Source organism: Aptenodytes patagonicus, chromosome 4 (genome assembly GCF_965638725.1).
Source record: "Aptenodytes patagonicus chromosome 4, bAptPat1.pri.cur, whole genome shotgun sequence".
Taxonomy (NCBI): domain Eukaryota; kingdom Metazoa; phylum Chordata; class Aves; order Sphenisciformes; family Spheniscidae; genus Aptenodytes; species Aptenodytes patagonicus.
Genome location: NC_134952.1, coordinates 820,904 through 837,671, shown reverse-complemented (window position 1 = coordinate 837,671; position 16,768 = coordinate 820,904). Strand labels below are relative to the sequence as shown.

The 16,768-nt window shown below is 50.2% G+C and overlaps 1 protein-coding gene across 4 annotated transcripts in view; it reads left to right on the top strand.

Annotated features, from left to right (window-relative positions):
* Window positions 1–16,768, top strand: part of EXOC6B (exocyst complex component 6B) — a 319,252-nt gene that overhangs the window by 294,663 nt on the left and 7,821 nt on the right. For 3 of the 4 annotated variants that reach the window (XM_076335628.1, XM_076335627.1, XM_076335625.1), the window contains one exon: window positions 13,561–13,673. In XM_076335628.1, the coding sequence (XP_076191743.1) occupies window positions 13,561–13,673 (113 nt within the window). Of the gene's footprint in view, window positions 1–13,560; window positions 13,674–15,937; window positions 15,950–16,768 lie in introns of all 4 variants that reach the window. The other variant, XM_076335626.1, reaches the window with a different exon arrangement.

Sequence of the window (16,768 nt, the reverse complement as noted above, 5' to 3'; positions counted from 1 at the left end):
TTCTAATCAACCACCCAAATTGCCAGGTTATTTCATGGGCCAAATTAGTTTTGCAGGTGACGCTGCTAGATAGGGGGAACGACGGCGCCTTTTGCGGGGGACATCTGTGGAAGTTGGTGTGTTTGCAAAGCCGAGCAAACCTTCTCGGTGGGAGCTGGCAGCACCCGAGGCCGCCTCCTCCATCGCCTCATCCCTGCCCTTTGCATCCTCTGCCTTGGGCAGAGACCTCAATGTCACCGGTTTCTTCTGTAGTGATGCTGGATCCATCTTCTTTGGGCAGGCTCCTGCGAGCTGTGCTGGATTGTCTTCTCATCTCGAACGCTGTGTTCAGTTTTGGGCCCCTCACTCCAAGAAGGACGTCGAGGTGCTGGAGCGTGTCCAGAGAAGGGCAACGAGGCTGGTGAGGGGTCTGGAGAACAAGTCTTCTGAGGAGCGGCTGAGGGAACTGGGGTTGTTTAGCCTGCAGAAAAGAAGGCTGAGGGGAGACCTCATCGCTCTCTACAACTCCCTGCAAGGAGGTTGTAGCGAGGTGGGGTCGGTCTCTTCTCCCAAGTAACAAGCGATAGGACAAGAGGAAACGGCCTCAAGTTGCGCCAGGGGAGGTTTAGATTGGACATGAGGAAAAATGTCTTTACTGGAAGAGTGGTGAAACATTGGAACAGGCTGCCCAGGGAAGTGGTGGAGTCCCCACCCCTGGAGGTATTTAAAAGACGTGTAGATGTGGCACTGAGGGACATGGTTTAGTGGTGGACTTGGCAGTGTTAGGTTTAGGGTTGGACTCGATGATCTTAGAGGTCTTTTCCAACCTAAATGATTCTATGAGTCTCCTGGGAGGCTGGTGGAGGAACCAGGGTGGAGAAGAGCCATGAGGACAGCAAATGGGGGAAAAAATGCCCATTTTGCTCAAAATGTTTCCTTAGTGCTGCAGCACGAGCAGTTCTTGCATCCCCCCAAGCTCCCCCTTTGCCGTCTGCTGGGGCGAGGATGTTTCTCTGAGTGAGGACCAAACCCATGACAGGGAAATGATGGGAAGCACGAAACCAGTTCTTGGTGCCCCCATCACCCACCATTCCCAAATCCCCATCTCCTGTTGTGTTCCTTGAACCATCCAAGATGCATTCCCCTCTGCAAAGGTTTTATTTTTATTTTATATTTGTTCCCCGTGTGCCGCCCCATCGAGGGGGATGCTGTCTGGTGGCTTTCTCGTTCACCCTGAGCACCTCGAAGAACTTCATGCCACCTCCAAACAGTGCTGCTTACCTCCTCAGCCCCTGCCCCTAATGAACATTAAAGAGGTCTATAATTAGGAAAGCAGCATGTTTCCAGCCTTGCAAGCAGAAAAAGGCCATTTATCCAGCAAAGCAGCAGCAGAGCCAGTGCTGGAGCCACGTGGTCCCCGCTCCGAGCCCGGACCACCCGCGGGTACCACAGCCGTCCTCCTGCATCCCGCAGGTGTTTGAATCCTTGAAGCAAGCAAGCCCAATCTTTTTGTTTCCTATATAAAAAACCAAAAAGAAGTAGTTCCAGGTCTGAGCCTGCCTCCTGCAAAGCCAGGCAAGGGCACTGCAGTGTGTTTTCTGTTTACAGTAGAGCTTAAAGAAATAAGCATCGGTTACATAGGGGGAAAAATGAGAACACAGTCAAATTGGACCCCAGGGCAAGGCTCGCTGAGAACAATAGATCTGCTAAACAAAACTGCCGAGGATAAGGAGGAAGTTATCGTGAAAAGCGGGGGATATATTAGTTTAGTTTTGAGTGTTTAAAAAAAAAAAAAAAAAAAAAGGTATTTCAAGCACTTGAACTTCAGCATATCTATTTCGCCACCCAGACGCCCTCCTCTCGAATGGCCGAGTGACCTCTGCGGCAGGAATTGCCGCCGCCAGCGCGGATGCTGAGCTCTCCCTTTCCTTACGTGTCAGCTGGGAGATGAAGAGGCAGCTGCCTCTGCCTCCCATCACACGTGTGTCTTGAAAATAAATGGGAGGACGGCGACGGGCTGCAATGCTTTGCGTGAAAAGGGCAGCCAGAGTTTAGGAGGCCGTGGCCTGAGAAAGGTTTCCTGCTGGGTGAAGGGACCGCTGGACCCGTTATCACTCCTTGTTGCTCCTTTCTTTTTGCTTTTTCTTGGGTCTTTTGAGCAGAAAGCTGTGCAAGCCCTCCACGGGTCGTCCCCGCTCGCAGTGGGCACCCAGAGCCGCTCGCTGCTGTGGGAGCTGCCGCAGAGCCCGTACACAACTCATTGCATGCTCAGGAGCAGAGGACAGCACAGGAGCTGCTCTCTCTCTCTCTCCTATTCCCTCAACTAGCTGCTTCTCCATCTCCTGCCCGTGCCAGTGCACGCCAGGCTGGTTCCTGGCGGCTCCCGGCGTTTCCATCGCTCCCCCTGCCCGAGGACGACGGGAGGAAGCGCGCCGATAATGCTCATTAAATTTATAGCCGCGTTGCGCTGTAATGTTTAATCAAGGTTACGTGACTGTGTGCTGCCGCGCAGGGTACAAGTTCAATGCAAGGTGAATCTTGTCTGAGATAATCTGAAAGTTCATTCGGAGGTGAAGGCAGCGGCAGCTTCTCATAGACCAGCTGGGGTTAGCGAGAGGTCACCTCTTTTTATTTTTTTTTTTAATCCCCTTTTTTAATGTGTAAACAAAAGAAAAATGCAACTTTGCAGAGGACTTGGCATCAGCTGAGCAACGGGAAAACGAATCGTGGCGTGCTGGCCCCGCGGTGCGGTTTGGTACCCGGCGAGCGCCCGGCTGCGGGGCTCGGGGAAGGTGATGCCAGTGCCTTTAGGGACGGCGGGAGCGGTTTAATTCAAATATCATGGCTTTCTTGTACTGTGGAAAGGAGGGACCCTAATTGCTGAGCTCACAAAGACGTCGCTGGCTCGCCTGCCCCTGCTCCCCGCTGCCGATGGGACCCCCCCTCCACGGGGAAAACACCACGCAGTGCCCCTCACGGGGGTAATCTGGGCATCACGTCCTGGCTGCTGGTGGCACCAAGCGGGGCTGTGTTTATCTGAAAACGTGGCTCAGTTGCCTTCCGGGCAGACCCTGATCACTCTGCGGGTACCTAGATTTGCTGCTGAACTGTCAGTGGATGGGGAGCATTAACCCCTCCCGGCCCCAAACCTTTCTGGCTGTGAATACCTGCTCTGTCGATTAATCGGGAACATTTTCCCTAGAAAAGTGGCTTTTAAAGTTATTTTTTTCCCCTCTGATACTGTAGGGTCAATGATGGAGATGATGGTTTGTGTATAGGCTTACTTGGAGGACCACTGCTTTTCTCCCCTCTCAACCCGCTTTCCTGTGTTTAGGGGGTTTTGTACTTTTTTTGTGCTCTTGTTAACTCTTCTCCTTCCTTGCTAAAGCATCCTGACCTACAGCTGAGATATTAGGATTTCCCATGTTATTTCTTAAGGTTTTCTTCGGAGCCGCTGATTTTGAAGTGTGGGTCAGGCAGAGCGAGTCAGATAAATGCATGAGGCTATAGGCACCCGGACTTTAGCAGCGGAGAAGGTATTTCTGTATACAAGGGGTACCTGCACGCACGATGCCATCATCTCCCAGCCACGGAGCAGGGGGTCTTTTACCATTAGCAAATCCAGCTTCTCCTCCCCGTAATAGCTTCAAAAATGCTTCTAAGAAGAATTATCTACAAGCTGAGTGCTTTCCAAGCATTGCATCCCAAATTTGGCCCCCATAACCTCGGATGCTGACCCCAAGCATTTAGCCAGGCTCCATCCTTGCCGGGCAGAGCGATGGACGCACCTCCCGGCCGTGCCCACCGAAGATCTGAGACGGAGAGGCTACCGGGGGGATGCTTCTGAAGGAGACATCTTTGCTTCGGGAATGAATCCCCCTTTGTGATGGTTAAATGGAAACGCAAAGTGTTATTCAATAGCAGTCCCTGGAGAACGGTCTTCCGAGGCTCTTTCATTTCTTTTGGCCGCTGCCCAGTATTGTCTCTTTGTCTTATGCAGATTGTAGGATCTGGAGGGTAGAAATACGGTCGTCTTCCCTGAGCGGAAAGCACCATGCAAACTTGTGAACCTGCGTGGAGAATTTGATGAGTCTAAATAATTATTTTTATGAGTGCAAATTGGCTACTAAATCCAGCAGGGCAGAGTTTCCTTTTGTTCTTTTGGCCATTCATAAAAGCCCCCGTCTGGGCGGTTATCGCTAGAACCAACTGATTTTATTCTGAAACATTGAAATCCCAGTGGTTTTGTACCAAATAATTTTCATGCCTTGGTTTTTTTTGCAAGCAGCATTGCACAGTGCTTTGCGATGGTCAGAGAAACTTGGGATTTCCCTAGAATTCAGTTTAGCCTTCCCCACGGGCAGGCCTCCAGTGAAGTGACTAAAGCCATGATCCTGCACCATCAAAGTTAATTAATAAGGAGCGTGAATGAAGCTGGTAGGGACTTTCCAGCCATCTTCAAGACTGTCACCGTAACACGACGTGCTAATCCTCAGCGTCCCCACCCTTCGCTCTCGGGCTGCTTTGCATCACTTCTCTTAAAGCCTGACAACCTTTCATGGCTCCTTCATGTGGTTTCGTGTCGCAGGCTGGGAGGAGAAGGTGGATTCCTCAAAGCCATATTTAACCCAAAAGGGAGTTTTTTTGCCGTAAGCGCGGAAGTGAGCCACAATCAGAAACACAACATTTTTCGGGTAAAATTGTGTTTGTTAAGATTTTAACGAGACGCATGGAATAAATATCTTCTGAAACAGTAGAAAAGTCAAACCATGTAATTACAGCGTTACTTCAAAGCAGGTGGAAAGCCAGAGCTTTTCCTCCTAATAAACGATGAACATTTGCAGATGGAAAACCAGAAGACCTTTGTGCACACACAGTGCAGGCAAAAAGCTTTCTGGAGACCTTCCCCTGGAAATCTGACGTAAGAAATACAAATATCTATAAACAGGCAATAATATGAATCTGAAAATAATCCAGACTGGATAGATTAGGGCTTTGTTGGTCTCAGACCTTTCTCTGGTACATACTGTCCCATCTGCCATAAATCTTTCCAGATTCTTCCCATGTTTTTTCCAAGAACTGTTTCACTTTTGCAGATATAAGTAAACAGAAAAAAAAAGGAAAGATAAAATTGCTGCCTTAACTTGCAAAATCAATCCAGTTAAAATGAGAGATGAGGAACTTGGAATCGGTTCTCCTCCCTCCAGCATGAGCGTTTAGGAGGAAGGACAGCCCCGGGTGGGACATCTGCCCAGGAGATCCTGGAGGACCCAGGATACACTTGAGCATAGAGTTATTGTGCCTTACAGAGAGGTCCAAGCAGGCTGGACAGTACTCTCTGATCTACAGTAACTCCTAGAAGTCCATCTCTCTCTTGCAGGCAGGTCTGGTAAGCACCTAAAGTAAGACTGACCTTCCCTGAGCTCCATCTGCATCAATCCCTTGGCTTGTGCATCACGTTGGCTTGTGCAACATCAGGTTACTGCGGGTGCTGTCCACCCCCTCGTGCAAAGTACACTCAATACGTAGAGCAGATTTTAGTTTCCAGTGAAACTGGTGATAAATCTGCTACTGCTTTCATTTAGGCCACCATTTAACCCTCCGTGTCTTTCACAAGTAAATGAACAAACATCATGTTCCAATTCCTGGTGCCTTTTCTTCTTAGTAATGCTATTGTCCAAACCCACGTCTCCCCATGGGTTAGAGTATTTCTTTCTCTTTCAGTATTACTTTCCCACGAGGCATAATTGAAACCTTACCAAAATAAATTATTTTGAATGTACTTGTCTGTGGCTGCTGATGTTGGAAACTCTTCGGGCTTTTGTACTCCGTAAGAATTATCCGCTGGCTGGCAGTATGGGCTGCTCAACCGGCAGTGGGGATAGGTTGTGGGCAAGCTTAGGCATGGGCAAACTGGGAATTGGCACTGGTTTGGATTCAGTAGTTTCTTGTGCTTTTATGGAGGTACTCAGCAGGACCAGGTCTTACCTGGGTGTTTTCTGGTCCCGCTGGAAGAGTCTTGTCCCTTCGTACAGGCGGGTTTAGGTGGGACGATGGCAGGACCCAAGTGCTGCCTTCCTCTGAGCCTCTTGTTGTCACCTTTATCAAAGGAGCTGTGGTGTTAAATCAGCGAATGAGCTTTTTAAAGGAAAGATCTCAGTAGGTTTGTAGGCTAACGGTGTGATCTCTTGCAAACTGAAGCACAGCTGGTTTGTAGAAGGTGTCAGGTCAAAGGCTGTTCATTCTGTTTGCTGCCTGCAACAAAGACTGGGGAAGAAGAGCAGCAGGCTTAGAGGTTATAAGGATAAAGAGGGATAATAGAGCTTTTTAGAACTGGGTTCAGCTTGGTTCTGAAAATATTCCCTCATTGTGCCCCCAGAAAGCAAGTTGCTCATGAACATGACCTTCAGCAGGTTTCAGGGCAGGAGTGCTGCCTCCAGCTGGGAAACCCCCAAGCCCAACTTACTTAATTAACACTTCTCTGTGCCCTGGCTTCCAGGGGACATAAAGCTCATCATGAAAGCCTGACCATAACCATGTGGCATAGCTGTCCCTTCCGTGTTGATCTGAACCTCTCCCAAAAACCCACCGCAAGGGAGATCTCATGCACCCACTGTTGGCACCACCTAGACCCAGGCCAGGCTCCTCCAGATGCCTGGCTGTCTCCTGCTTTAAGTCACAGCAAGTTAACTCTAATTCCCTTAGCTTGGTTGGTTGTGAGAAATCCGGGATAATTGCATTTAAATTGTTGAAACAGGTTGCAAGATTTGCCAGCTAATGATCTTGAGTCGTCTTTCCCTTTTCATCCTTCGGTGTGTGTGCACACGTGCTGATGGTGTTTGTTTTGGTTTTTTTTTAATAGCAGTTGGTGCTTTGCAGAAGGCATGTCGGGCAGTAACACCTCGCAGCCCGGCTCCGGCCAGCTCCAATGTGTGGTCCCCGAGCACCACGGAAAGTCAACAACTCTTAGTAGAGAGGGGTCTGTCTCCTGCTGTACGTGTGCTTGGAGGAAAAAGAGCTAAAAGGGTAATTAACAGCTGCAGGGGCACAAGAATTCCCTAATTTGGGCTTTTATCGAAGGGAAGATTTAGTTCTTTATGGGATGTTTCCCCCCAGCCCTCGCACCGTCTCGTTGCTGGTGGATCTGCTGATGCTGTGATGGTGTTGGCAAAGGAAAGTCCTTTTCAAGCCATCTTGATGCTTTCTCTTGTCACTGGGAGCAAATACCATGGTGGATAAGAGGGGAAGGGGTGTTTGTTTCTGGGATAGAATCACAGAACCATAGAACAGCCCAGGTTAGAAGTGACCTTGGAAGATCATCTGGTCCAACCTTTCGTGGGAAAGGAAGCCTAGATGAGATGATATAGCACCCTCTCCTATCGCATCTTGAAAACCTCCAGCAATGGGGATTCTACCACAAACCCGGGGAAGTTGTTCCAGTGAACGATTGTTCTCACTGTAAGAAATTTCTGTCTTATATTGAGATGAAACCTCTCCCGGTGCAACTTGGAGGCATTACCCCTTGTCTTCTCCATGTGGGTCCTTGTGAAGAGAGAGCCTTCATCCTCCTTGTAGCCACCCTTTAAGTACTGGCATATTGTGATGAGGGTACCCCTGAGCCTTCAGTTCTCCAAGAAGAGACCTAGACCTTGAAATAAAGTGAGAGTTAGTCTTCGGGATGGGGTTGTTTCTCCTTTCACCATCCATTTACTGCGTAGCCATGAGGCTCTTGTGCCAGAGCGCATCTGGTGAGGGCTCTTTTATAAACACTGATAGTTCGTGTGTGATTTCGGCTCTGCAAACTCAGGGTATTAAAAAGCAAAAGGGCTGGGGCACGAGGGAAGACACGGACGCGAGCGCAGAGGTGATGACGGCTCTTTTGACTTTAACAGGACCGAGGTACATGTCTCTTATGCAACCGAATGCCTTCGGCAGGGACTGAAAAAAGCAAAAAGTTTGTTTGCCAGGGAGAAGAAAGATGCGGTTTCCATTGCTGGCTGGACTGCAGGCTGCCCTTGTGTCTTGGAGCAGCTCCGGTTGTGAACAGTTGCTCTTCGCTTTTGTTTGATTTGGATAAATTTTGCTTCCTGCTCCAGTGGATGTAACATTGTGTCCGGTGTGGTGGCGGTTCTGTCCCGGGAAGCTCTTCCCTCTGCTAACAGGGCATGATCACACTCCTCTTCCAGTAGACTTGTCCATGAGCCCAGAGCATTTGGTGTGTCTCAAGTTCCCTGCAGGTCAAAGCGTTCGGGTGCAAATCCCTGTTCGTGGATGCTCAGAGTGGCACTGCATCAGTTCAGAAGAGGGAAAAGAGAAAAAAAGAAGAGCCAGGTGTTGCATGGAGTTGGGGGATTCAGGAATTTTCATCTGTCCTGCAATAACACTTGTCCTTCATCTCTTAGGCTTGAGGAGGGGAGGAGAAGTCCTCGGGGCCGAGAGGATCCTGTATCTAGAGTTAACCTAGAGTTAACCCTGCAAAATCTGACTTCTCTGAGATAGGACAAGGGGGTTTTGCGTGGGTTTATTTTCATCTTAGAAAACATGGGTCTCCCTTTCCTGCCATCTTCTTTATCTCTAGCCACCATGCATCACCTCCCAGGTTTGTGCAGAGCCCGCTGTGACACTGGTCCGAACGCGCAAATGCCGGTGCTTTCTTTGATCTTGTTCCAGGGGCACTGGCAGAGCTTGCAAACTGTGTTTTGAATCAGTTTGGATTCACATTACATTATTTCTGGCTTGGCTGAAAGAATTTTATCCAAATTCAGCGCTGTCATCTTGTGTCAGACAGAACATACTATCCCGCTTTGCTTTGCATCTGGAGGGAGAAGCTTGCAAAGTCATTGCGATGTCCCCCTTTCCTTTGCCACCAGCGTGCAATTAAGTTGCAACCATCCTTTCCCTGTACTTGATGTGAGGGACGTAAAAACATGCCTCTGCTTTGAAAAAAATAACATTTTTGAAGAGTTTGAGACGGTGATATTACAAGGGGAGTGAAAAGGAAGTGTTTTTCGAGGTGGAACTGCGGGAAATGGGGAGAAAGCGCTTCTCGGCCCCTGCCAAGGGGAGCCTGGGGCAGGGATGGGAACTGGTTCCCAATTTAATTCTTTCTTTCCAGCATTGCCCCTCTTGAATCACCATTTGAGTAAAAGTTCATGTAAGTGTATAAAAACAATTTTTTTTTTTTTTTTACTACCTTTCTTTAGGCAGCATATTCAAACCATTCTCCATTTCTTCATTTTTATAAATATATACGTGAACCTCTGCCCACTCTTGCAGCAAAGATGCTTCTCGTGCCCCGGGAAGCTGCGGGTTCGCAGCCCTGCTCTGCGCACGCAGCATGTCTGCGGCTTTCTGAGCTTATTCCACTTTCATATCATCGTGGTAAAAGCTCCTCTTTTTTTTTCGCCCCGCTTCTTTTCCTTTCCCCCCCAGTGTATGTCCTGTCGAGTTTGATTTATAGCCTTGAAAAGGAGACTCTAGGTTGAAGAATTAATGGTATTTGCATATTTTATTTGGAATCTCCCCCGGCAGGCCCGCCGCAGCTCAGCGCCGCTGCGCAGGCGGGTTTTTCCTTTCCTTTTTCTTTTTTTTTTTTCGTTCGTTCAGATTTAGCAGCAGAGGTGAAAAGTTTAAACAGTAAAACCAATAAAACCACATTTATGTGACAGATAAATCGTTTCGAGACAGCTTGCCCTGAGCCGTCAGGCTTCCTCCTGCAAGACCTCTCTCCTACGGAGCACGACCCACGGCAGAGCCCTGCAAGCGCCGGCGATGCCTTGTGCCGCGCGGCAGCCGGGGGCCAAAGGTGCCGGCCCCGGCTATCCTCAGACCTGCCTCACCAGCAAGATGGATGTGGGCAAACAGTTGTAAAATACACAGGCTATCCGTCACTGTCGTGAGCCGGCCGGGGGGAGTCTGGCTCTCCCAGCGCTCGGGGAAGGTCCAGCCCAGGGTGGGAGCGGATTTAGGATGGGGCTTATTTAGAATCATAGCCTCATTTAGGTTGGAAAAGACCCTTAAGATCATCGAGTCCAACCCTAAACCTAACACTGCCAAGTCCACCACTAAACCATGTCCCTCAGTGCCACATCTACGCATCTTTTAAGCACCTCCAGGGATGGTGACTCCACTTCCCTGGGCAGCCTGTTCCAGTGCTTGACAGCCCTTTTGGTGAAGAAATTTCTCCTCATGTCCAATCTAAACCTCCCCTGGCGCAACTTGAGGCCGTTTCCTCTCGTCCTGTCGCTTGTTACTTGGGAGAAGAGACCGACCCCACCTCGCTACAACCTCCTTTCAGGTGGTTGTAGAGAGCGATGAGGTCTCCCCTCAGCCTCCTTTTCTCCAGGCTAAACAACCCCAGTTCCCTCAGCCGCTCCTCATCAGACTTGTTCTCCAGACCCCTCACCAGCCTCGTTGCCCTTCTCTGGACACGCTCCAGCACCTCGACGTCCTTCTTGGAGTGAGGGGCCCAAAACTGAACACAGTGTTCGAGGTGCGGCCTCACCAGGGCCGAGTACAGGGGCACGATCACTTCCCTACTCCTGCTGGCCACACTATTTCTGATACAGGCCAGGATGCCCTTGGCCTTCTTGGCCGCCTGGGCACACTGCCGGCTCATGTTCAGCCGGCTGTCGACCAGCACCCCCAGGTCGTTGGGGTTTGTCTCAAATGTGCCTATTGCACTCTTGTAGTGATGCGTGCAGCTGGAGCTACCTGAACAGTACAATGGATGAGAGTAAAATCATAGAATCACAGAATGGTTTGGTTGGAAGTTACTTTTGACGATCATCTAGTCCAACCCCCTGCCATGGGCAGGGACGTCTTTCACTAGATCAGGTTGCTCAAAGCCCCGTCCAACCTGACCTTGAACACTTCCATTGATGGGGCGTCCACAACTTCTCTGGGCAACCTGTTCCAGTGCCTCACCACCCTCACAGTAAAACGTTTCTTCCTTATGTCCAATCTAAATCTACCCGCTTTCAGTTTAAAACTATTGCCTCTTGTCCTGTCACTACAGGACAAGTAAAAAGTCTCTCTCTGTCTTTCTTATAAGCCCCCTTTAAGTATTGAAAGGCTGCAATAAGGTCTCCCCGGAGCCTTCTCTTCAGGCTGAACAACCCCAACTCTCTCAGCCTGTCCTCATAGCAGAGGTGTTCCAGCCCTCGGGCCATTTTCATGGCCCACTCTGGATCTGCTCCAACAGGTCCATGTTAAAACAGGTCCATAAAATAACTTACCCTGACCATCCCTTCATGCTGATGCCCGCGCAATGGAAGGTGTGGTGGTGCACCTTCAAGGCTGGCAAAGCCCAGCACCCTGGCAGCCTTGTGCAGGAGAGCTGCATTGCTTCAACCCAGCTGCGTTGAACTGAGTTGGAGTAGAGCTGAAGCAAAGCTGTGGGACGGGGATGGCTGCCGGGCCAAGGACCGTGTGCCGTCCCAGCCGCTCATCAGCTGGCCCTGGTGGGAATGGCAGGCGTTGGCTTGGGCTCCCAAGCTGGAGAGCAAGGGCTGAGCTGCCCTAGATGGCCGTTCATCCAACTTTTACTTAAAAATCTCCCCATGCCGGATTGGCCATGCTCTTTCAGAGACATGCGTGGGACCTTTCTCCAAGCCCTTTCCTTACCCATCCTCCGAGCTCCTGCACGGTTCCTTGAGCCTCTGCTGTCTCCCCAGGCCTCCTGTTTATAACACCTCCCGATGCTTTTTATTGTATCATCTTTTCCTAACCCACTTCTAGTCATCACCTTTTTATTTTGGTTCTTCTTTTGTCCCTTTCTCCTGGGGCTTCATTTCCACTCCCCATGAATGGCTACCTGGCCCCTCGACGGTCCGGCCGTGCACTTTCTGTGGCAATAACTCGTGCTGCTTTGTTCGTGGTTTGCCGGAGGCACGTTCAGCACCCCCGGGGCCACCAGCAAGAGGTCTTTGGTGTGTTGCGGGGGATCCGATTTAGGCTGTACAACCATGCAGCTTCCCTCAGCAGCCGGCAAACCAGATAGAAGAGTTCTGGCCCCGCTATGCTGTATGAAAAGAGCCTGTGAAATCATATTTAAGGTTGTCTCTTGAAGGTGCCCTTTGGAAAAAACTCCTGCCGACGATGTTCAACTCGGGTTTGTAGTTAACACAATGGACCCTCCATACAAAGCCGCGCGGGACCGCAGGCTGGAAAAGCCCTCTTAGGTCCCGGCTAATCCGTCCCCCCCGCCAGCCCAGGGGATTGTTCCTGACAGCTTGTTTTCTTTGCCCTGACCTACATAGTCAAAAAGAATCTTGTTGCACATTTTTGTTTTGTACCTTGAGGTCTCGGAGTAGCCAAATCCCCTTCTTGGCGGGGCGGGATGTGTTGTTAAACAGTGCTGGAGCCTCCAGGAAAACCATGGATACGCAGGGACAATGAGCCCTCTATGGTCCTCGCTTGGCCGTGGGATGGTCCTTCTTCTCCGGGCTTCAGTGGTGGGCGCCAGGACGCGCAGACGCGGGCGATGAAGACCGTGTGCTTGGCAGCCTGTCCTGCAATTGAGTGGTCACAGCGGCTCTCCAAGGCAGAAAGTTGGGGGGGGGGGGAACGGGACGCAGCCGCTCTTAATTAACCTGGTTTAGATGATGAAGATGAAGGCTGCATCTCATATGTCCTCAGCTGTGCTCTCGTGGGTGGGTGGAGAGGCAAGTCCTCTTAGGAGTGAGGACGTCCTCGTGTAGGAAAGACATGGGAGCTCCTGTTCGGGTTTTAAGGAAAATAAGGATGTGAAAGGTGGGGTGGAAGAGGGCATTTAGGAAACCTGGGCTGTAGTTTGCTCCGTCCTCACCTGAATCAGCTGGGAGCGATGGGGCACTGAGGGGGTCCTTTGCAGAGGTGAAGGGATTCAGGTGCGAATTTTGGGGGTCTGGAGCAGGGACTGTCACGGACAGCTGAATTAATCCGCTTTTTCCTTCCCCCTCTGCCGGGGGCTGGTGGTTTCTCTTACAAACGTCTGGAAACCACCTGCGACTCCCAGTCTCCTCTAGTAGCTGCGTTCACCCAAAATAAACCCCTGAGCTCCTGGGTGGGTCCCACACCTCCCCAGGGAGCTCTCATCATTAGGGACGCTTACAAAGCGCTTGGAAGATGTTGGGATGGAGCAAGCATGATGAGAAATCCTTGTGGCATGGTTCAAACGATGCCAGGGAAGAAATTTGTGGTGACTTTGACCCCAAAAGTGCCCTCCTGCTGTAGATGAGAACATCAGGGCACTGGGGTTCTTTGCCACCCACCTCCTCGGGGTGCCTGAGTCCTCATATCCCCTGTACCGCTAGTTCACCCCAAAAGTAGAGATGACATAGCAGGAGTGCGCTATGGCTAAATTAATATAGCCATACATAAATTAACATTAGATATTAATAAATAATTAAATATGAATACGTTAATAATTAAATACTAGCAGAATAATATCGAATAAATTAGTAAAGACTGCAAACCATTTTTTGTGGTTAACGTCACCTGCCCAGGATCTTTGCCAGCTTTCAGATAAACCACCTGCTCTCTCGCCAGCTTTTTAAAATCTTCTATCTGTGTGTTTTTTCTTTCCGGTGGCTGCTTCAGCTCTTAGATCTGTTCATCCAGTGGGACTGGTCAACGTATCTGGCTGACTACGGGCAACCCACGTGCAAGTATCTTCGCGTGAACCCGACGACAGCCCTCATCCTGCTGGAAAAGTGAGTGCGGGTCCGGACACCCGGGATAGTTTTCACCCCCATCTCGCTTTGGGCAAGCGCGTGTTTTAGCAGCTCGTTCCATCATGTGCGGTGCTGGGATGGAGCAGCCTGGGGAGCAGGCGGCTCCTTGTGATCTGGTGGGCAAAGCTTTCACCTCCGGGTGGACAGTGGGAGCTCAAATAGAAAAATCCTATTTTATCCCACTAACCTGAATCCCAGGTTTTGTATCAAAATGCCTTGGTTTGGCTGAGGGTCTGTCTTTCTGCTTCACTCTTAAGCAGAGTTTTCCTTGTCTTACAACAGAATTCCACTGTAAAGGTGTATCTCAAGCCCCCAGACTCATTTAAAATTTGGTAGCCTGCAGGCATGTGTAACTGCCCCAAGCCTGTCAGTGTTTAAGAGGCATTTGGACAATGCCCTTAATAACATGCTTTAACTTTTGGTCAGCCCTGAAGTGGTCAGGCAGCTGGACCAGATGATCATTGTAGGACCCTTCCAGCTGAAAATATTCTATTCTGTTCTGTTCTATTCTGTCTCCCTTCTGTTGGATCCACGGAGAGGATCAAGTGCTAAAAGCCCAGCTATGGAACAGGGACAGTGTCTTTAGGTGGCTGTGTGCTCCAGGGCTTGCCCTTAGCAAGAACATGCTCTTTGATAAGGCTGAATCAGAGCCTCTTTCAAGCCTGTAGTTCATACGCTTTGCACAGCTTCAGCCCAAGCCCTGGAGCTGTGCCGAGGAGCAGCGCCGGGACGCGCCGGGCGAGCGCCGTGTGGCCTCTGCGGGGCTTTGGGATCCCTCCTGAAGCACAGCGAAGAGGCTTGTGCCAGTCCTACAAGCCAGCAGCAAAGAGGGAAAGCCCATGAGTTTGCTGCAGACCCAAAGAGTGGGATTTGCTTCGCTTGTAACCCCTTTAGCACGTGGTAGAGAAGTGCCACCAGTCACCCATCCTGCCCATGGCAGGAGGTGGCCCAGATGAGCCTTTCTCTGGTAGACCTCCAGGCTCTCATTGGGAGGATCAGCCCTACTCCTGCCCCATCAGACCTCACAGCTGGTCTTCCGGCTGATCTGACAGAGAAGTAACCTGCCAAAAATGATAATTAATGATTTTCCAAGCAGCTCATGCCGTGGGCACTCCACTGCTAAGTCTTGCATGGGGGAGTAGGCAGGATAAGTGAGTTTGCAGTCAGATTTGGTTAGGTTTACCGTGAAATCAGACCCTTAGGAGGAGTCTGAGCTGTTTTTTGGAGTTCCTCTCTTTCTCCATTGCTTGCAGAGGAGGAGATGGCTAGTTTAGAGTTGGGGTTACACTTTTAGCAGACCGACCTTGGTGTGCTTCTGAGCTTTGGAGTTGCATCTGTATTATCTGTGGTCCACGTAACCGCATGGCTTCCTCTCTCGCAGAGGAGAATAGCTAATTTCACAGCAACTCATGACATCCAAATGTTATCAGTATGGTACACAGGGACTAAACTTAGGTAGTTGCTGTGTGTAAAGCACTTTTATACATTATAGCATTGTTTTTATATACATATTTATATGTGCTGTGTAATATGTTGTGTTACTCGCAACCTGACATCCATGATGGAAAAGCGTGAGGTATATTCAGAGCTATCAATAAAATGGTAAAGCTCTGAGAGCTTGGACATGAGGCGGCTGGAGGATCCAGGGAACTGGGAGCAGGCAGTGAGCTGGGATCTGTGGCAGTTGCTGGGAAGGCAGTGGGACAGCAGGAGGGCAACTCCATGATCCTGGCCATTTGCCCCAGGTGGTACTTGAGCGCACAGCCATCCGTGCTTGGTGGTGGTATTAAAAAGCCACAAACCCGGGCTTGGCTTGCCAGCCTTCTCCCCAAAAAGGATCTCATTTGAAGGGCAATCTTCACATATCCGATTTGCTTTCCGGAGGCAGCCCCGTGGAGTCACCGGGTTGGCACTTGCATCACCCGCATCCTTGTGGCATGGCATCGCCTGCATGGCATCGCCGGCATGCTCCGGCGGGCTCTGCCCTGTCCCTGCTCGGGCTTCAGGCCCTTTGGGGAGTCTCCATGCATCATCCACCAGCTCCAGCGCCCCTGAGACTCTACACTGACCTGGCCGTAGCTTCAGGCACGTCCGCTCCCCTCTGCGCTCCGAGCCCACTTCCCCAGCCCACACCGCAGGCAGCCGAGCTTTGCCGACAAGGCGACGTGAAATTCTGATCCGCTGGTTCATTTTGTAACTTGTTTTCATCATTATCTCTTTTCCTAATCACACATCTCTCATAGGATATCACGAGTGTAAGTATGCTGCTTGCTTGGGCTTTTACCCTCACCTTGCAGTGACTTTATTGTTTGATTTAAATGGAGCACTAAATGATCTAAATGCAAGCTGCCTTTGAAACGGTTCCCTCCGGTAACTTTATCGTCTCAAATGCACTAATTAGAGCTAAAAGAGAAGCTTTTACTCTGTTGCTTTTTTTTCTTATAGATTAATTTAAACAAAGCTTGGCTCTATTGAAGGTGGTGTTTGTTGACAGGGGTGGGGACAGCGCTGAGCTCTCTCTTTCCCTTCCTCTTACTTTTAATTCTTGCGCTAACGCACAGGGACCATGTTACAAAACCGGGTGCGGTTGTCCCAAGGCTCTGCAGGCACATGCTTGAAGAAATAAAAGTATCAGTCCTCCAAAGAGCTGCTGAGCTGCTCGAAAGCATTGCCTCCCTCTTTCAAAGCTGATATTCTCGGTGTCTGGATGCACCACTTGATCAGGGACTGGGTGTTCCCTATAGCCAAATGCTGGAAAAGAAACAGGCCGGCATTTCTGAACACCTTTGACACCAACCATGTGTCCGTCTGCAGGGCTGCAAAGGCAGGACCGGAGCCGGCGGCGTCTCCTCGAGCAGATCTGCAAGCTCAGCCTCTCCCAAGGCTGCATCTGCTCCCAACGCTGCCTGGTCCCTGGCACAGCACACCCAAATTCTGCAGGATTTTGTATCCTGTAGGCAACTTCATTCATTAATAATACTTAATAGCTTAGTGCCTCTACCTTCACATGATGCCTGAAGATACCGGCGGCTCCCATCCCTCCCAGACACTCATCCCCACTTTAATAGATCCAC